Source organism: Cyprinodon variegatus, unplaced genomic scaffold (assembly GCF_000732505.1).
Source record: "Cyprinodon variegatus isolate N-32 unplaced genomic scaffold, C_variegatus-1.0 Scaffold334, whole genome shotgun sequence".
Lineage (NCBI taxonomy): Eukaryota > Metazoa > Chordata > Actinopteri > Cyprinodontiformes > Cyprinodontidae > Cyprinodon > Cyprinodon variegatus.
In genome coordinates, this window is record NW_015150787.1 from 681,697 (window position 1) to 703,972 (window position 22,276).

Below are 22,276 nucleotides of genomic sequence, written 5' to 3' on the forward strand. Positions count from 1 at the left end.
AGTACCACCTTAAAAATGAGCTTTTATCCAGCCCTCTTGCTATGAAAGATCATTTATTATTTATTCAAGAAATGGAGAACATATCAGCAGAGGAGACTCCTCTTTAAAACAAAAACCCACCAATATAAAAAAAAAAATAATAATACCAAACAATTATGAAAGCATCAACCCCTGAGCATTCTCAGAAAATGTTAACCTTTAAAGTATGTAACATAGCCCTTGAGAAAATGTAAACTTGATATTTTCAACTGATATAAACAGTGCACGCTTTTTTATAAATTGAAATAAAATAGGTACTCTTTGGTAGAAAAACTTTCACTGCTTTTTATAAAAGCAGTTCTGCTCACCAACATGGTGGTTAGTGACAGTGAATCTGGATGTGTGAAATCACATGAGAGCTACGTGCTATGTGGATGAGCGGTGGGGCTTTAGTGAGTATTAAAGCATGGATAGTGAGTAGAGTAATAGTAGTTACACCGTCACATCTTTACACCATAGATCTTTTGAAGGGAAGGATTTTTTTTTCCCCATGTCAAAATGTGTTGTTGAGCCCAGCGGGCCAGAGCCTTATTGATTCAAACCCCTGGGTCAAGGTGCTGCCGAAGGCTGTGTCCAAATGTCCACCCTAATCACTATATGGTGATCTTTTAGTTATCAGGCTCCTCTCCTGTGGAACTAACTGCCAGTTTCAGTCCATGAGGCAGACACCCTCTCTACTTCCACGGATAGGCTTAAAACTTTCCTTTATGATAAAGCTTATAGTTAGGGTGGCTCAGGTTATCCTGAGCTATCTTTATGGTTATGCTGCTATAGGCTTAGACTGCTGGAGGGCATAGGGACCCCTTTTTCATCATTGTACTTCATTCTATCTCTATTCTCCCAATTTGTTAGTTCAGTCTCTAACGTTATGCTCTCTCTACTTTTTCTCATAGTAGCTTCATCTGGCCTTTTCCTGTTTGGCTGTGACACCTTCCTGGAGAGTCAAATATCAGCTGTGCTGCTGCCATCAACACCTTTGTTTATAGATTTTGGAGCATGGCCTGTTTTTCAGTGTAGTCCTGTTTCCCTGACTGGGACTGACTTGATGTGCTCTCTTCACCCTCTGACGTGGGAGAGGACAGGGAGCTCGTCTGCCAGGCTGTGTGTTTCCTGGATGGTGCCGGCTGTGAAGCTGGTTGACAGTTGCCTTTTGTATCTCTGCTTCTTTCTGTATCTCTGCTTCTGTCTCCTTAAACCCCAGTTGGCCTCAGCAGATGGCCGCACACACTGAGCCTGGTTCTGCTGGAGGTGTCTTCCTGTTAAAAGGGAGTTTTTCCTCTCCACTGTCGTTATAAGAATGTTTGGTGTGAGGGATTGATTTTGAATCAATGAGTCGATGAAATCAACTGGTTTTCCTTAGATAGAAAACTCAATCTAATCAATTTGAATGTATGATCTGGTTGAATTGCCTCTTTGATGTACCTTGAGATGACATGTGTTTTGAATTGGCGCTATATAAATAAACTGAATTTAATTTAATTTAATTATACAGGGCACTATATAGTGGTTACGCCATTTTAGATGAGTGTCCCAACATCTAGTGGATAAAAAAGTAATGGACTCGAAATTTTCCACAATGCACATTGCAAAGTAGTGATCATCCATGGTCATCAGATGAGCAGATATATCCCAGAAAGCTTTGAGAGAGCTCTACTCACAAAGCATCATGGAATTTGTTGTCACAGTGGCCTGCTGTCACCTATGGCTTTCGCTACCTGACAGCGGCAAAGATGGCAGAGGTACCGTGCGGGGAGGCAGAGTTATATGACCATCGGGGAGCAAGAAGCAGTGATCATCTGTCCGAATGGTCGGTTAACTGAGTTCATTATATAGTCGACTATATAGTCCCCACTCTATATAGTGATTGAGGGTTTCAAAGGTTAGGATGGAGGTTGAGACACATACTTGTTGATCCCCAAAGCTGGTGCAGTAAAGGTGAAGGTCTTGCTGACTCTTACTAACCCACAGATGGAAAAAATATTTACCAGCATGTACCATTTGAATCAGTTGATAAAATCAACTGCAATGGTCTATATGCACAACTCCTTCAACTACTTTCTAAACTTAAGGCAGCTAATTTTTTTCCTGTCTTTGGCCCAATCCCAAACCACCCCTACACACTAAACCTAAGTACTAACTTTCCATTTGCGCATTCCTGCAGAGGGTCCACCACATTAAGGGCCGTCCCAAACCATGTAGTGGGTATGTCGAGTGTATCGTTTAGCCCTTAATAGTGTGTGTGCATCACTACAGACTTACTGGAATTAGGTAGCAGGTGTAACGGTGAACTAATGGTGGAGGAAACACTGCCATTCAAATATATGTTGCCAGACGGCTGTCTATGTCACCAATTCCAATTTGTCTTCATTTGAAAGGTCAAAAAGATTTAAAAAAGAGTGAATTAGCATCCCTTTGTCAGAAGGCTCAAAATGTAGGACCCAGATTTCAAGCAGACAGATCAGAGTTTTATTAAAACAAGCGTTTATTATTTGCCCTGTGCATTGTGGCTCAACAGTTGGGGCAGGTTCACTGGATAATCTGTAGAAGGGGAAGCTCAGGTTAGTGACTTTGTAACTCAAACAGGTTACAATAATGAGAATGTAAGTCACTAACCTGGTTATGAGTTCAGTCTGAGCCCAGAGGAAAGATTTGAATCGAAATTGATTATTTCTCCACAGCATGCAGCGGTAGCCACCAGCAGGATATCAGGAAAGAAGCTGAGCAGGATGATGAGCAGATGCCAGCAGATGCGGAAGAGCAGAAGTATCCATAGGGAGAATCTGGAACCAGAATCAAAGCAGGAGCAGATTTCCATGACAAAAGATCAAAGAGCCAAAGAGGTACCAAGGGAGAATCCACGCCGAGGTCAGGGGACAGGTCCAAGATCATTAAGCAGGCAGAATCCAGGAATAAGTCAAAAACAGATCATTCAAACAGAGCAGGAACAGGGATAAAGCAAAACTGGGAAATCCAATGGCAGAAAATTATCAGGATCAGGAAATCAGAAACTCACAGAGTTGCAAGAGTTACTCTCACACACAGCTCAAATAATCTGGCACCATTGGCTGGGAACAGGCAGCTTAAATAGAAGCAGGAACAGGTGGATCTGACAAGAGACAATGAGCGCTGGGCGGAACATCAGCGCCAAGATCATGACACCCTTTTCTAATTTGGCCATAGGTCCTTGATGTGTCTTACAACCAATTTCATTTTAGTCTTTTTTTCATATCATAGAAATCCAAAATTGTAAAATGTTACATGACCAAAATGACTAGCGTACGCTAAAATATATATTTGTGTTAGCAGCCCAACTAAAATCCTTTCTTTCTTTTGTAGAAAACATCCTTTTAAACTTATTCAACAGACAATAACAATTTTAAAAATTATTTTTGTTACAGCTCCTCGGCAAAGTGTGTTGTTGTTAGCCTGACCTGTTAACACATGCAATAGTGGATTCACTGGTCAAAGAAAGATAGAATTTTTGAGTTTCCAAGCCAAGGATTTAATGATCAACCCAAAAATTGGCTAGTTGTGTCCAACATTACCTGAAAGGATCTTTTAAATTTCTCTAAAAGCAGCAAAGGGAAACAGCATAGATTAAACCATCACAGCCATTTGCATCTTGCCTACACCTCTAATACTTGTTTATGCATATTCATTCCACCAAAGGATCATATTTTATTCATTAAATGTCTATCAATTAATGACTAATGAATGTGCATTTCAAAGTAATTATCTTCATTAGTATTAATTGTATGTACAGTACTGTGTTGAAAATTAATTATCACTGAGCTTAGAATCGGTTTGAATGTAAAAACTCAAATCATAATGATTTTTTATTTAAATTAACTTCAGGCAGTAAGCAACAATCTATAAGCATAGAGGAACTCAGAAAGGGTAAAAAAAAGTGTAAAAATTGTTTACATCTCAGCAAATACATTTACAATATTATGTTGCATCTTGTACCATTGTTTCTAATTTTCTCCCTTTACTGTACCAAAGATTTATCTTCACACCAAATCTGATATTTGGTAAATGCTGATAAATTAATTTGCCATTTAATGTGTGGTCATTACACATTTTTATGGCAAATGTTCGTGCTTGTTTTCCAGGTATTCAAGTGTTGCTGGGGAAAATTGGATTTTTTTGCAATTTTAAAGTACTATAATTTCAAACCATGACACCTTTCATTGAGAAAAAGATATGCAATAGTTTTTTTTTTTTTTTATTAACCTAAAGTGTTTGGTTTGCTGTATTACATAAAACAAAAGTTCAAAATGGGACATTTATTGATAATTTGGGGTCAGATCCAGTTCAGTTAAGATGACTAATTTCCTTGTAGCTGCCTTGGGAAAACCTGCTGGATTACACTATTGATCAAGGTTAGGATGCAACACATCACAAACACTCACTCTATTGAAAAAAAAAAGAAATCCTGTCAACTCATGATAGATTTGGTCCCTGCTTTGTTCCCTGTACTGGAGCATATTGCTGCAAGGAGGATGCCGCTCTCATGTTAATGCTGAAGAGATTTAACTGCAATCCAGCTATCCTGAAGAGGGAGCGGTAAGCTATAGGAATTTAGAGGGAAGCAGCGGCTGCAGCAGTGAAAGCAAGGAGTTAGATGGTTGGCACAGCAGAACTTATTATGGTGCTGTAGAAATGAAACACGATACAGTGCTGTAAAGCTATATATCAAGTGGCTTTAGGGTCCTGTGAGCAGCATAGCCACCAACAAACACCCCCCTCTAAAGGTGAATCTCTCAGCTGTGAATGATGTGGGGGCACACCGAAGATGACTATTGAATTTCTATTACCCTGCAGGACCTTAATGGCAAATCCCTTCTATTGTGAGTCCAGAAAGTAAAATGAGACTGAAGTATTTAATTATAACTTTCACATTTTATGGCAATTAGACGAAAAAAGCCAGAGTGTGTCAAAGTGCTGCCAACGTTATGAAGGGACAGCTGCATAATGAAAGCTCAGGACAAGTTTTAGCCTGAATCCTTGGCTTCAGATCCAACTTTTTAATGGACAGTGTCTGTGCCGTTCGGTGTAGTTCATTTGTTGGGAAATGATGCTGAAAATGGGTAATATCTCACAACCTAACACAAAATGCAGCTCATTTTTTCTGCTATAAGTTTTACTTTCGATCCTTAACATGAACAGACTAAATAATAATAAGAGGATGAGATGATAGAGAAAAATCTCTTCATGTTATTTACTATTCCTCCGGTGTATACAAATTGTATGTTTCAATAAATCAGGGAGGAGTAGATGATGGAGATTAATTAGGTTTCTAATGTATTGGTACATCAAACCTAAATGCAAAGCAGCTGTTGGCGAACATGCAAGCCCTACTAATGCACTGTATTCTTCCAAAGACCTACATTGTGTTGAAAAAGTATTCATGCTCATACGTTTTCACATTTTTGCAGATTAACTTCATATAAGTTAATGTATTTTATTGGGGTTTATTCCAATGGTCTTGAACAGAACAGTGCATTATCATGAAGAGGAAAAAATTAAATCTTAAAGGTTTCAAACGTTACAAGCATTTGCCTTGATATTTGTATTTAATTATTTTAACTTCCTCTAAATAAATTACAGTACTTACAGTACAGTAGTGCATGATTATAACAATAAAGGAATTATCCAATAATATTTGAAAATAGAACCAAATATCAGGGAGCATGAAATGTATGGCATTTATTTGTGACTATATCATTAATTATACTATTACTACTGAGCTGATACTTCATGTAACCTCCCCAATACAGCATCTGTTGGGGGATTTCTTTATTAGCTTTTTATATAGTGAGACATACATTTGTGACTCTTTCCATTCTAGGTCTCACCCTCCTGGAAGGTGAACCTCAAGTCTTTTTAGTTTTTCCTCCAGGATTGACCTGCATTTAACTCCAACTTTTTATACAATTTACATTAATCGATGTCAGTTCTCTGACTTTACTGACAAGTTTATTTAGTGGAAAATTGTGTTTCTATTAATGTTCAAATTAATTTAATTTATTTGGAAATTAAAATGTAATTTCATTTAATGTTATTCAATCTCTTTTTGTGTGTATTTGGTTGTTTGTTTGAAGTATTTTTTTAAATGTATGTGCGTTATTATTATTTGTCAAATCGTCTGAAATAAATTCCTTTCTATTCATTCAACTATTTATATATCAATGAGCTTATATTTACTACCGTAATTAAAGGTATTGTGGAGGATTTTTTCAAATTTTTTAAAAGAGCCACCCTCTCCAAACAAAAAATGCGTGTGCAAGAGCATGCACAAGACCATTTCTCCTTGTGCACACTCGGTTTAAAAGTTGCTGTACTATATATAGGGGGGACTTTATAGTGAACTCAGTCATAATAAGGAGAAGGAATTCATTCTAGCTTAAACCTTCTTGCGGTCGCTCTTACCTCACACCTGTCTTTTTTTTTATGTAAATTGATCCATTTCTGGGTTTCAGTATTAAATGGGGTGTATTTGGGTATATCTGGGCGACTTGCTGTCTAGGTCATACATTAACCCATATCCTGACTTTCCTCTCCACCATAGAACACAGTCAAAAGCCCAGATGTGGGTCTGTGCTTTCAATCTGATTACGCATGGACAGATAAACAAAGAGATCTCCTTAAGTATTCACAAACACAAAAAGCTGTAAGCCTTGCTTTAGATTTTTGGACCATTCTGTCACAGAGAAAGGAAGAAAAATGAGCAAGCACAAGGAATAAAAGAAAGAAAAGCCATACAATGTGTGTTTTTATTCCATGTAGCACCTGCTTAATCCAGGGAATCACAGCTCAATATGCTCTTTTAATCCCTCTGGCTCTCTGCGCCGCTTCAATCTCACACCACATCTATCTTGTTTTTAGAGGGCTGACCCAAATACTCTAGTGTTCAAGAGACTCACTGCTTAAACTCTTGGGATTCAAAAGTCATCCATTCTTTAGCACTAGTCTGCTAGTCTGATTCCATCTCCTCCACACCCACACACAAACAGACTGGTACCACAACCCTAAGAACATTTACAGCAGAAAACAGCGTGTATCCTCCTTTCCTCGCATAAACCGAGTCAATATCAAACTGTGTAAAGTAACAATCTCCACTTTTTAAATTTTTTATTTCACTCTTCAGGTTCCACTTTAAAGTGCACTGACTCCACTCTGCTGCATCAAGGGGACTGGAGTGGAAGTAGGCATGAAAGTGAATTAGTGGGTTGTAGGTGAATCTGAATATTTCGTCAAGTTGGAGGACAGTTGATGTTGTTGACCAAGTTTAGTTTTATCATCAAACCGTTCATAGTCATAAAACTGTAGCAATCACTTAAAAAAAAAAACACAAGACTCTTTAGAAATAGCTTAAAAGTGGTGATTGCAGACTTTTTTTTTAAAAAAAAAAAAGGCTTTGTTAAAAAGACACTTTTTTTCTTACAAAAGAAAAGACTTCTGAAAGTTACATCAAAGCTTGCGCTTCTCCACCTTAGAAAACTGTCTCATTTCAAATACATGATGTACATAGCTTTTAACAAAGCCGGTGTTAGATTCTCATGTTATAAAAGCCTTAGTAAACATGCAGCAGTTTACACAGTATTACCATATAGCTTGTTCAGCGGTTGTCCTATCTACTAGCCTGCAGTCAGCAGCCTTACAGACGTTCCACTCTTACCTTCTCAGCTACTCTCAAGTAGCTTTTCAGTACCATATATATTCATACTGTCAGAGATGAGACGACCTATGAACAGTACTAACAGCCAATGAGCTGAAACAATGAGAGAACGGACCAGTTACCAAGTTCTTGCTCTTTAACATGAGAGCGTCTGTGATGTGTACAAATGATTCCCCTTAATTCAAACAAACTGTAATGGGATAATTAGCATCATAGTTTTTATGAATATAATCATTCTGATGAATCAAATCAGTTTGACTTATTAACAATTGACTTAATACCCCTTACGACTATTTCTAAATTTAATTCAATGAGTAAAAAATGTAAAAAAAAATATATATATATTAAATGATAAAGCGTTACAATTTTTTCTTTGTCTTAAATAAGAGTACCATGCAGCTGCAGGTGACTCTGAGGAATAAAAAAAGTCATACAACAGTTTTAAATGTCAAAATACAAAAATACATTTTTTTTTATAGGAGCTGCTCTAATAAAGATAGTTTCTTTTGGCTGATCTTAAGTTTTTTTGGAGTTAAAGGTTAAAAATTAAAGATTGGTTCAAGCTACAAATTGATCCAGGTAAAAATTCTCAAGCCCCCTTCAACTCAATTCAAAATAAATTTATTTTCCTCAACCAACAGGCAAACACTTGCTCAGATCCGTTTGATAATCAGACCCTGAAATCCCCTTTAGCCAGAGTGATGCATTAACATGCCCCCACACTAACAACCTCAATATTTGTCAAGATTAAAGGTAATCTTCTACAAACATTTAGATTGACAAATGATACACGTTACTGATTTTTCCTTTAAATTATCCCCAATCTACTTCAGCTCTACAGCTCCTGGAGTGTTTGCTTTGGTTTCTTTAATGAAACAGTGATTCATTACACTCAAACAAATTCACCAAAAGCAATCTGAGGTGAGTCTGGCAGTAAAAAAAAAAAAAAAAGAATGTTGAGGGTAATGTTTGCAGATGTGCGTTTACCAAATTTGACTCCCAGCAGAGTTTGTCATTCATTTGGCTAATTATCGCTATTTGACTTACACTCCTCTGAATCCTGTAATCTCTATAAGAGGCGACTCACTCTGGCAGATCACCTCGGATTTGTGGAAAAATCAATACTTGTGTTGGGTTGTGCTGGCTGCCGTCTGGGCCTGAACAACGCAAACGGAAGATGCTGGTTATTGAACACAGTGATGGGCTCAAACTGTCACTGATAGTGTTGCAATTTACCAGTTTTCAAATCCCTGTAATCAATTCCACACTATACTGTTATATCGACATTTAATCAGTAACAGCAGCAGATCACGTTGCCAATCAAGATCTGAGTGCAGCTTATTTAAATTGCGTCTGCTCAATTAAGATGACACCAACCTGTTAATGAGTTCCCAATACCTCTTAATTCAGCTGTTGATAATATCATGCATAACTTTCTTTATTATATTCGCTATTCTTACTGCCTCATAATGGTCCCTGCCTAGTTTGCATTGTCAGGCAGAGTATAGAGCCCCGTATGAACTCTTAAATAATAAAGTTATCCTAAGACTTATTAATTCTAAATAAGACTTATTAATTCTTAATGTTAGATCATATTTATTTTTCCACAATGGATTATTTTATGACAGATTAAAATTCTGAAAACATTCAATTTCGCTTTTATAGCTACTGTTTTGGCAGGAATAGATTATGGTATTAAATTTGGTATGGAATTAATGGGTGAAAAGAAAACCCAGGAAATGAAAACCCTGCTTTGAAGATATTTCTCTTCACACAGGACTGCCAAACATGTTTCTTATTTTGTTATTATTTATATTAATCTATTAGAGAAAGTCTATAATAGAAAGCCCACATTACAATGTGTGTTTTAATATTTCCAGCTTTTTTTTAAGCAAATTCCAAATCCAATTTGTTTTCATCTGTTCACTGTTATGTTGACTCCCCCATCAATTTTAACTGCTTTCCTGTTTTTTTTCCCCCCTCTCTGTCTCTCAGGGTGGAGGTCGCAGGATTCCAGACCAGTGCAGCATATTAAAATATAACTCCAAATTTTGGAAAAAAGAGACAGTCTTCATGCTCCTAATAATGGCACCTGCTTGCACTGCCAAATCTGATGCCCGGCTCTTCGTGCTGTTCCTTTGCCTGACTATACACACTGGGATTGCTGTAGCAACTATACAAGGATATATTGGAGACATAGACATGACTTGCCCATCTGTATGCAGGTGTGATGAGGATTTTATCTATTGTAATGATCGTGGGCTGAGCTCCATCCCCTCCCTGCCTCCCTCTGCATCTGTCCTCTACCTGCAGAACAACCACATAAACAACCCAGGCCTCCCCACCTCCTTGGAGCGTCAGCTGTCTGTACGAGTTGTCTACCTCTATGATAATGAGTTGGATGAATTTCCCATACACCTTCCGCCATCTGTGCGGGAGCTGCATCTGCAGGACAACAATATTCGCACCATTCCTCGTAGCACGCTGGCTCGGATGCCCTTGTTAGAAAAGCTACACTTGGACGACAACTCTATTTCCACTGTCTCCATTGAAGATCAAGCCTTTGCTGACAACCCACGGTTACGCTTGCTTTTTCTTTCACGCAATCACCTGTCTAGTATTCCCTCAGGACTTCCAGCTTCTTTAGAAGAACTACGTCTGGATGATAACCGGATCTCTACTATCCCTACACATGCTTTCCGAGGACTCAACTCATTAAGGTGTCTTGTTTTGGATGGGAACCTTTTGGCAAACCAGCGCATTGCAGATGACACATTTTCTCGCCTTTCTAACTTGACAGAGTTGTCCCTTGTGCGCAATTCCCTCCAAACTCCACCCGTTAACCTGCCAAGTGCCCATTTACAGCGACTCTCTCTACAAGAAAATGCATTGACCCACATGCCACGTGGGTCCTTGGACGGCATGCACAGGTTGCAGAGGCTGGACTTGTCAGGGAATAACCTAACTACACTTCCAAGGGGACTTTTCAAAGACCTTGACAGTCTTGGTCAACTTCTGGTGCGTGGGAATCCTTGGCACTGTGGTTGCAACCTGAGATGGCTCTATGATTGGCTCCGTGCCCGTGGTAACACCATTACAGTTAGAGGCCTCACTTGCCATGGACCAGACAGAGTCCGAGACATGGCTTTGATTGACCTGGGGAGTGAAATGGAGGAATGTGAAGTAGTAAGACTGACAGGGAATAAAGACAAAGGCGCTGTAGGTGGAGGTGAAAGCTCTACAACCAATGCACCACCCCAGGGTTCCCTCTTCACTCTACGCTCAAAGAGACCCGGCTTTGGGTTTCCTGACTCTGGATTAGACTACACGCTTAGTAGTAGTGGTGTGGGGAAGAGCTTGGCTCTAAACGTAAAACCTCTTTCTCATAACAGTATTCGGGTGACGTGGAGTGCAGCTCAGCCAAGTTCCTCTTTTAGGTTAAGTTGGCTCCGACAAGGTACTGGAAATGCAATGGAGTCAATCACAGAGACCCTTGTACGGGGGGATCGTCAAGAGTATCTGCTGACATCCCTGCAACCACGCTCCAGCTACATCATTTGCATGGTGCCACTGTCTGTAACTTCAGAAAGCAAAGTTGCGATGTCTGGAGATGCTGACACTGATGAATCTTTAGTTTGTGCAAAAGCAGAAACATCAGACCTTAGTTCAATTGAGGAGGAAGACAATGAGGAATCGCAGCATATTACAGTGCTACCCTTAGCAGGGATTATTGGCGGAGCTACAGCCACTGTGTCTCTGGCTCTAATTTTTGGCGTTTTCTGTTGGTACGGACATAGAACTGGACATTTATGTTCTCGTGACCACTACACTCGCAGTAGTTCAAGAAAAAGCAAAACCTATGATGATTACATTGAGTCTGGCACCAAGAAGGATAATACTATCCTGGAGATTCGTGGTCCAGGTTTCCAAATGACGCCAATGCCGGCTTGCCAGCCAATGCAACCGAAACCCCTACGAGAGGATTACATCATTCACACCATATTCCCCTCCAATGGCACCGGCGTATACAAAGGGTCCAACCATGTTTCTAATGCTGGACATGGCACCAACCGTGGCTATAGAGAAGGAGGAATCCCAGATATAGACTACTGCTACACATGATGTATTGTACCAGATGCTGTTCATAGTATAATTGGTAAAACTATATAGATGCACAATTTCCCTTGGCATGGACACTTACGAAGCACCCCTTTGTGCCTTCTTCTTCTGGTCTCCCATTCCAAATGACCTATTGTTCATTACTGAGAGGACTGGATACGATTAACTGAACTGTGTGGGAACAATCCACTGCAGGAGGCAGCAGCCAGTGCCCCAGGTGTAAATGCACAGCTGCGTGTTTCTTCGCCGTCTAAGTAATTGCCTGTGTATGATTCGTATTTTGCTCTTTCCCTGTGACATGTAAGAATGTATCTTTTGTGGAAAGGTCAAACTTAGCGTGGGCGAAAGTGGAGTTTCTTTCTCACTCATGGGAGCCGCAGCAGTCAGCTCAAAATGGATCCATTAATGATGAAAAACAGACATTTTTGGTACTCTTTTCCTGCTCACCATTCACACACAGTATGTAGTCTTATTGACTCATTGTTCTGAATGCCTCAACTATATTGATGTGCCCTACCAGCTACCCCAGCAAAGGGCTTTGTAAAGCTGTGAATTGTTCTATTTTAAACAACCCAATAACCACCTGTCTTAAAGTAGGCTTGCTATTTCCTTATTCAGTAGATGGCAGGGATGAGATATTACGAGGGCTGGTCAGCTTAGGTGTTACCTCTTGCGATCATTTTACCTGAGATCAGTAAGGTAGTGCTGCAGCACATGTGTGTATGTTATTTACCATCATCATTACTGATTAGGCTGTATTTGAACAATGCTATTTGCTATTTTCTTTGTCAGGTGTTTGTTTCATGATGAAATTATTCACAGCTGTCTTTATTTATATCACCTTTTTGAAATGAGTTATGTCTGCTTATGAAATCCAGCTCTCATTGGAGATTGTGGTGTTTTGTTTTTTTTTTTTAGCAAGGAAAAAAAACACATTAGTAGCTGTCTTCAGATATCTGTTTTTTATTTGAAACATAAATGTGAATCCTTTATTGAGTCTCTTTGTACTGTTATGTAGTTAAAAAAGAAAACAAAAAAAAACAAACCCACCCAAAGTTTAGCATGTTGACTCTTAGAGCCTGTAGAAAATGACCTCGGCTGCTTTTTTTTCCTAATGTTGTGTCCGTGTGCTTCACCTTGTGACCTCGGTTGCTGACTTTTGATTTGTAAACTGTTTCTGCCCCACCAACCGTCTGACTGAGTGGACAAACTAATAACGCAGAGCCTTCTGCTGGAGGAAAACTCTTGTGAGTGACCTAGATGAGGCCAAGAACTGTGAGTGCATTTGAGAAGACACCAACCGCTACACTGTTGACCTACACTGTGGGAAGGTGGCAAAGCTGTGTGGGCGGGTGAACAGGAGTTGGGTGGGGGGGCTCTGGAGGGTGGGGTGGCTCATCAGTGATTGCAGTTCACTGAAGTTTGTTTAAGTGATGGGAGAATGGCCTCCACTCATTCCACCTTTTTTATGACTGAGCAGCACTAAAAATGTAAATGTATTAGCACTTAGCAGGGAGGAGGGATAAAAGTAACGACAGGCATGGGGAGACGGAGGGCAAAGACACAAAGCTGTGTACTCAGAGGTATACAAAATTGATGGCTGCTGCACAGTTGGGTTAAGCACTGCATAAATCTGTTTGTCATACCTGGATGCTACCCCTGGGTTTATTATTGTCTATCAGTTGTTTATCACTGTGTTGCTTCCAAAGGGGAAACCGTTTGTGCTTCCTTGACTGTTCTGTCTGGCAGAGTTTTGAACTGGTGTCAGACATTATGTCAGTGGAATGTAAAATTTACCTTGCAACCAAGATTACTGTCTTAAACAAATCCCCTTGGCCTGGATATTTTTTTGTTTTGGGGAATGTTGATATAGTGTAATTGTGTTTTTCTTTTTTTCTTTTCTTTTCTTTTTTAAAGTGAGTCTGTTAAAGATGCATTTGTATAAATAAAACCATGGCCACAGCCACACAAATCATATTTTTGTTTCTGGTGAAATTATGAAAAGTAACAGTGCCATGATTTTGCGTTCAAAAAAATGATGTAAACCTGAGATCTGTGTGGAATTTGCTTTATAAATTCATCTTCAGAGGGGATTAATAAAAAAGTTTTATAATCTTGTTATTACTGCAACCAGTCATTTCACCTGACCCCTGTTGAGATTTTCTTTTAGTGGCTCTAGAAGCACTGGAGGAGAACACATTTCTATCTGAATAGGCTGTCTTCAAGCATAACCCTTACCAACATATTGTTTTAGTTTGAAGGAGGCCTAATACAGGCTTTGATAAAACATACCACAGCCTAGAGCCACAGGCTTGAAACTGGCTGAGAATATATGACAGAGGATGCAAGACTCTTAACAGACTGCTGCCTAGACATGACCTTATGGCCTTGTTCAAACTTGACGTTAACATGTGTGGACAGTTCTCAGTACAGATGTGTGAATGTTGCAGAGAGGCAGCAAAGAAGCACTTAGTGAGACTCCGTCACATACCGCTGGATTCTTTTAGCAGCTAGTCTCCATGGCGATGATACAAAACACCAAAATAGATTTCTTTTTAACACTTATTCAAAGCCATGTTTTATCAAAAATATTTTTAACCAGAAGTTGACACATACTTACACTCACCGGCCTTTTCAATTTGAACTTCTTGCTAGAACTGACTCGGGCCCCATTTTACCCTCTTTATGATTTACACAATAGATTCAATTAAATGTTAAAAACATATTTTTTTTTTTGGTCCATGTAGACATAGCATTTGCTAGATGTAGTTCTGCTCCAAAGATAGCTGAAAATCATAAAAGTGTCTCTATGTGCTGATGCGGCTGGTCCATATTAAATACCATGCATAAAATGTGCATTACACAAGTATGTTCATCTAAACAACAACCTGACTTAATAGGTCCATGTTCTCAAAGGTAAGAGCTGTTTGCATCATGTAGGTTTGGAGGACAAAATACCACCTGCTGAAAGCCTGCTATAATTTTACCACAGAAAAAATAAATATTGGCCAGTAACACTGCTGGCTTCACAGAAACCTAAAAGAGAGTTACTATGAACTGTCTCTTCCAGTGTGGTGAGCCTGATATCTTCATACATCTTTGTTTTTGATAGAAAAAACCCACTTGAAGCTATCACGAAAGATGTTCTTTTTCCAGGTGGATAATCGAAATAATTGTCAATCATTCTCGTTATAAGTTTATGTAAGGCTGTCCTACATGCTCATCCCCATTTCACTTACCAGTGGTGAGGCTGATATAGTGGAAAAATTGCAATTTTTTTTTTTTAAAGTAAGCTTGTATGAGCGATGCAAACAACTTTAAAACAGAGCGTGCACGAAGAGAAATGGGCTCGTGCATGCTCTCGCATGTGTTTAATAAGCGTTCCCTCCCGGGTACAGGGTTGGACATGTCCATTTTTTGTTTTAAGCGGAGAGGGTCTTTTCAACAATTGGCTGAAATCCTCCATTATACCTTTAAATTGTTTTGTAAAACCTTTTCAAAGTGCTTCACTTAAATTATCAAATTCCCACTAATTTGGGTAGCTGCTGAAGTTCACGGGTAAAAAAAAGGTTGAAAAGTATAAAAGTTCCTCTCCTCACTGCATTGTATGATTGATGAAGTTGGCTTAATTTATCCAGTGCAGGTGAAAGTTGGGACATTAGATAAACTAGTACACCCCAACCTTCCCCTAAATGTTTATTTCTAATCAAAATCAGTGCTGAAACTTTTTCTTTTTGCCACCCCTACTGTTTTGTTCAACCTCCTTTTAGGACAGCGCATTGCGTTCCTTTATATAGTAAGGATAAAGCATGCAGCGGAGGATGGGGTTTGGGTCTTTGACGGTATCCTCTTTTTCATAATTTCTCTAACTCATTAAAACCTTTTCCTCTTTCCATTTTTTCTGTTTCCAAAGACTAACAGATTTATATATACAGAAACAGGCCCACAGCATCACAGATCCCCCATCACATGTAGAGTATGAAGAGCATTTTTTCTTTTCTATTGAAAGTATTAATCTTTGTTACCTCCAACCCAAACACAAACTTATAAAACATTTAAAGTGAGTGAAGTATGCTGTTGATTATTTGTATGAATAGAGAACACCAATATTTGAAGATAAGCAGTCCATGTTCACTCAAATAAGGAAACTCACTGACACTTTCTTCAAATTAGAGACAAAATTATACATCAGGGGCAAAAACAGAAACAAGTAGAGAACCAAAATCTAAACATGCAGGGTTGATAGCAGCAGGCTAACATGCATAGAAAGAAACAGGAAAAGAAATTCAAATAGTTGAGGGATTTACTGAGAAAGAAACAGATGGTGGTTAAGATAAATTGATTAGAAACAGCTGACAGAGAAACCTGAGGAAGGAGTTAACTGCAGGGTATGTTAAGAGGGAATGACCAAACACAGACTAACCTAATTTGACTAGATGATGACACAAAAACTAAGCAGAACATAAATCAGCACAACAAGAAGGCTAAAGTAAAAAAAAAAAAAAAAAACATTAAAAAACAGGAGGCAATAGAGACACTGCCTTCAAATATAAAATAAAAGCTCTGCTGCTCAGAACTGCATACTTAAAAAAATACATATATTGTTTAAAAGAGTTATCGATGAAGTTCTTCTTTTTTTTCCAACTGCCCTCCAAACAACTGGTGTTCATGTAAATTGCATATGATGGTTGTTACAGAGACGTGGTGACCCCAAAATGTCGCCTTTTCTTCAGCTTTCTGTCTGAGCTTTGAAGAATTTATTTTTACCTCCTTTATCCTCTTCCTCACTGTGTGCAATTGGGAAATAAACTTTGGTTCTTGTCCAGACTTCTTTGTCACATTTTTAACTTGATAATGATTTCTGTCTGTGGATTTTGGTAAATTTGGGCAAAAATCTTTTTTTTTGTTGCAGTCACTGCCTGAAAAATGAAGATCGACACACATCTGGCTGACTTGAAAGGCATGAGAAATAGGGCCTCTGTGTGAAGGGAAAGAGGTTAGAATGTGTTACTCATCAAAAGATACACCGACATTTAAATCAACTTAAAATAAGAAGTAAATGCTTCACCTACATGTTGCATTGGCTGGGTGTATAGTTATTTAATTTTCTTTAATGCAGGTTCTGACTGTCAAACAGTTGCTTTCAACAGAGATGCAATGTGCGGCAATTTCATTTATTTTTAAACAAGCCAGCGTAGAGTGCTGGTGGCAACTCCAGACCTCAGGCTGCTATTAGAAATTGTTTCAATAATTATATTTTGCACAGAGCAGCAGATGTTAGTGGTAAACATTACAGACCTGCCCTGCAATCTGGTTGAGTCCAACAGCTGGATTTTAGATTTGCAGGAACAAAAACATCTTTACCATTTAACTATTTATAACTTTTTTGAATAAGTAACAAAAAAGGTTCAAGACTTAGACAAGAGGGAAGTCATGGGTTCTTGAACTTAACACAATTGCTCTAATGTCTCCACATATTTATCATGAACATAACTGTGCTATTGAATCTTGGCTCCCAATGAAGAACTTAATTTTTAAGCTGTTGAGTAATGGTAAAAAAATATATACAAAAATAAATAAATAATATGATTTTTAGCAACAAAGATTTGTTAAATTTGTCTTATTCGTACACTCAGTCTCATATATAAACCCTTCCTTTCATTAACATGGGGAATAATGTCACTTTGCAAGTTGAAAAGAAAGCAGACACATTTTATAGCCTAGTTGTGGTTTTTAATTCTGTTGCTAAAACTAAACTCCATTTCCATTAAAGGAGGCTTGAATTGCTGAAATTAACTACCTCATCTGGTAAGTCAGAGGCATAACATATTCTGATATCAACATCCAATTGCCACATCATTCACAAAGCTGATCCCCACAGCAAAAATACTCCCCCACCTTGAATTGTTTCCTAATAGAGGATAAAGTTTCAACAATCGGAACAAAATCTTTCCCCCTCTGGTGAAACAAAGTTGGATACAACCACCAAGACTCAAGTCTATGAGAGACTGGAAGACAAAGAAACATGTTTAAATCTAGATCCAATTGAATTTTACTTATGAAAAACTAAACTGAAATAAACCAGAAAAAAACAAAATGTAATGAAAAAACAATAAAAGCAGAATAAAATGTACAAAACTACATTTAATACAAAACAACAACCTACCAACTCACAAGGAGTCAAATTCCACACAAAAAAAAAGGTGTGTTTTTAAGAGAGGTTAAAAAAAAAAGCAAGAGAAGCCTGTCTGATGTGTGATGGCAATAACAAAAAAAGCTGCTTAGTTGATCTAAGGGACCTTGGAGGATCATAAGGCTGAAGAAGGTCAAAGAGCTGCAGAGGAACAAGACCATAAAGATGTTCAAAAGTCAAGTGAAGGAGTGAGAAATAATTTCTTTGTCACTCTGGCTGCCAGTGGAGAGAAAAGGAAACAGGTGAGATATGCTCTTGTTTTCGTGTACCAGTTACAATTCCACAGGGCCTGAAAGAGAACAGTGCCTTCAAGCTCCAGTGAAGTTTCAACACAGAGAAGTCAAATGCCTCCTGGAGAAGACTGAGCTGCTTACCTGCAATAACGGGAAAAATCTTTGGAGGAGTGAAGGTGAGGCTTTCAAACTGAAAACATTACATGCTGTCAAGGTCGGCAGAAGGTATCATGGTGAGGGTCTTTTTCACTGCCAGTCGTAGTGGTGCTTTAAAAGTAGTGGCTTTAATAACAAAAGGCTTTGAATTGTGTATCAAATTAGGAGCTGAAGGGTTAAATGTTTAAGCAAATATAAGTGAAGAGTTCTGTCTATATTAAGCCTGTATGTATAATTTACTCCCTTGCAAAATATGAGGGACCTTTACTTAAATGCTTTTAAGAAGCATATATAAAGCTGAGCCTTAATGTGTAGATGGTATGTTGGTACAGTATTAAACGCGTGCTGCAAATACCTAAATGGCCTGCAAACTCAAAAAGTATTGCAAAGCCAAACATGAGAATAGCAAACACAAACATAAATAAATAAAAAAAACTCCCCCTGCTGGTCGGGCAGAAGTGCTCCCGATACCTAGGATGAAGCAATTATAACTCTTATAGTACCAGGCCAAAGACAATACAATGAATCAATGTCTATAGCTGATCCTGAATACCTTGAACTGAAGCTTCTACCTCCTATTCCTAGCTCCTAACCCTTCAACCTTGGCAGAAGGAAAGATGAAAGATAGGAATCTAGACAGCCTTCAGCCATATTACTCCGTAGACATGAACGATTCTTGTCAAATTGAGACTAGAGTCCTTCGGAAAACTTCTACTTAAAAAGAAAGTGCCATAAACGTAGTGAAAGGCTGAAGTTCTCCATTATAAACCCCATAAATGTAAAAGAGCATACATTAGCATGTGTCAGAAACAATATTAATAATAAGACTATTTGTGAAGAAATTATATATTTTTGCTTAACTCAATAAAGTGGGTGGTACCTATATATCCTGTCACACAATGGATTGTGAGCAACTGTATACCCCCTATGCAACAGATAATAATGTCAGGAGGTCCCTATGCGAAATGAATCACAATAGGAAGAATCCTTCCTCCTTCCTTACTGCCAATACTATTCAGACACTACTTGTCATGTTACACTTCCCCTTTGGTTACGTGCCCTGACCCATTAACTCAACTCAGACCAGCTTAAATCAACTTAAAGTTGTAGTGTAAATCTGTGGATCATTCGTGGATCATCTAAATAATCACTCCTCCTAATTGTCAATCATTCTAGTGATATGTTTGTTTAAAGCCGTCCTATGTGCTCATCCCCAGTTAGCTATCTTTTTCTGTGCATGCACTCTTTCGTATATGTGTGGTGAGCTACGATTTCAGACAGTCATTGAAGCTCACCTTTTTTACCGCAGTTCTTTGAAAATGGCCGATGGTCTTAAGAGAAAAGTGCCATGAAGTGTATGAGAAGAAGAGTAAGGCCTCAGAAGAGAGCAACAACACTAGAGTGTTTTTAAGATATTCTTTCAACCTAATGGCGTACACTGAATGGACAGGTCATACTTCCAACTGATATAGCTGTTGCCAAGTATATACTTGACGGGTAAAGTTTGGTATGCTGTTTTGAGAAATCCATTTCACATCACTGCTAGTAAAAGTTATCTACAGTACTTCTATACTGTAACTTTCCAGGGAACATAAGGTTATGTATTTTGTAATTTACATCGTTAGTAGTTATTCGGCGGCCACAGACCTATATTTATCCCACAAGCATGTCCAAATTTCCACTGCAGCACACACACATACACACACACACAGGCATGTCATGATTTTTTAATGTTCCAGTAGTCTTATTTGCGGGGAAACTTTTTTATATATAAATATGGGTGAAATGAGATCCATCCAAGCGACCTTCTTATCATTGTGTCAATAGGCGTTCCCTCTCGAGAGCATGTACAGGGTTATGCATGTGCATTTTTTTTTAAATGGATAGGGTGGGTCTTTTAAAAAATTCGCAAAAATCCTGCACTATACCTTTAACTGCTTTTTGTATTATTGCGCATTTATAGGTACGTACTGGCTTATCTCAGCCATAGCAAATTTGGACCCAAATCTCATTAAATCTGATCTATATTGCGTTTAAACGTTTGCATCTAAATTTTGGATTTAAAACATATTGGAAGTTATTTGTTGTGTCCTCACCTCACCGGCAAGGAGAAGAATAGACAGACAATAGAACAAGGTCTGCATGAGTCAGTGAAACGTCTAAAGAGCTCTATATGCAGGTAGACGATAGGAGTTCTGCTGCAAATCATTTTCAAAGCGCAGGAAAACAACAAAAAAAAAAATATATTTTTTAGGTGAGTCAGCTCATAAATCATTGTCAAGAAAAATTTAAGCTTGTTTTGAAAACACATTAAGACAAGCTGATTATTTTCTGCTTGTTAGAGCTTTGTCTTTTGAAACCTCATTGTTTCTTCATGGAGCCTTCATTGGTGTAGGACATACAGTAAATATATATTCTGCTGATCTAGGACTGCACACTTTTTCACTCAAACATCTTTTGTGCTTACACAAATGAAAAATAAGCCTGAAAAAAGAGACAAATTGGATGTGAGGCAGTAATTTCTTGCCTCATTACTGGACAATTTAAGACCATCTCCTGTAAATCTCATTGTGCTGCCACAATTATAGGCTACAGCACCAAATAACCCAAAAGCACAAAATGAGACAGAGGCCAAACTAGTGGTGCATGTAGAAGAGTGTGTAAATGGAAGTACAGCTTAGACGAGTCTTTTCAAGAGTACAACAGCTCAGATGATTGCTGGGTTTTACCATTGAGCAGGTTAATGTGCCTGTTTTTCCAAGATTTTGAAGAGTTATTATTTAAAAAGCTGTTAGTCAGGCCATCTTGGTTGGGAGTGATGCTGTACTGCAAAGGTTTTGGAAGTAATTCCTGATCAAAGCCTTTAGGACTTTGAGCCATAACTCTTCCAGTTGCACTGAAATCCCAATATCTGCCGGTGCCGAAACACTCTTTATGTGACTTAACAATAACTGAGCAACATGGATGAGAATACGACTTCTCATCAGCCGGCCTTTGTCTTTTTGAAGTTTTATTTTTTTCAATGGAAGTCTCTGAAAAGGTCATTTAAGTATTTAAGGAGTGATAAAAATGCTTATCACTGCAAAAAGTGAAATAAAAAGAAGTATTTTTTAAAATAAGTTTACTGTTGTATTTGACAGTGTACATACCCTCCCATAAAATAAATGATAAATTAACTAGTAATTGAAATAAGACAAAATTGAAAAATTTATAACAAATATAAAATCTACTAAATGATAATTTAGTAAAATAAAATATCCATTTAGATTTTTTTCTCTAAAACTATTTCGAAAAAAATAATTCTCATAGACAAAAAGTAAACCAATATACCTGTTAACAGGTGCAGAAGTCTGAAAACATTTCCTGAACATTATAGAAAACACCTGATTTCAGTTGTTGCTCAACACAATTTTAATTCAGGAGCTCCTTCAATTGGCAGCAGTTTTTTCTTATTTTCTGTCTTTAATGGAAGGGTATGTAAACTTTCTGTCATGCTCGTGGCACTGATGACTGGCTTTATTATTCATTTCATTCACCTGTCTAATTCTGCCCAGTTTCTAATGACTGCTCATCTGATCCACCTGCTCCTGCCTCTATTTAAGGTGCTTGCATCCAGTCATCAGGGCCAGATTGTTCTTGTTCTCTCTAGCCAGTTGTGAGAGTGTTTTTAGTGGCTTGGTGTTTCTGTTTTTCTGATCCTGGCCTGCATCTTAACCACTGAGCCTGTCTGTTCTGATCTGTTTGCCTGACCTAGCTTCGAGATTCCTAGACCTCTGACCCTGCCTGTTCCTGTTCTGATCTGTTTGACCTAGATTCAGACTTCTGCATGTTCTCTGGGGCTGCAGCCTCTGGGAC

General features: G+C 38.4%; 1 protein-coding gene across 1 annotated transcript in view; it reads left to right on the top strand.

The window, feature by feature from the left end:
• The window catches only part of LOC107091370 (leucine-rich repeat transmembrane protein FLRT1-like), a 77,333-nt gene extending 64,132 nt beyond the window's left edge, over positions 1 to 13,201 (top strand). The window contains exon 3 of the mRNA XM_015385236.1: positions 9,716 to 13,201. Within this exon, the coding sequence (XP_015240722.1) occupies positions 9,794 to 11,842 (2,049 nt within the window). The 5' untranslated portion in view covers positions 9,716 to 9,793 and the 3' untranslated portion in view covers positions 11,843 to 13,201. The remainder of the gene's footprint in view (positions 1 to 9,715) is intronic.
• Positions 13,202 to 22,276: the final 9,075 nt, after the last annotated feature.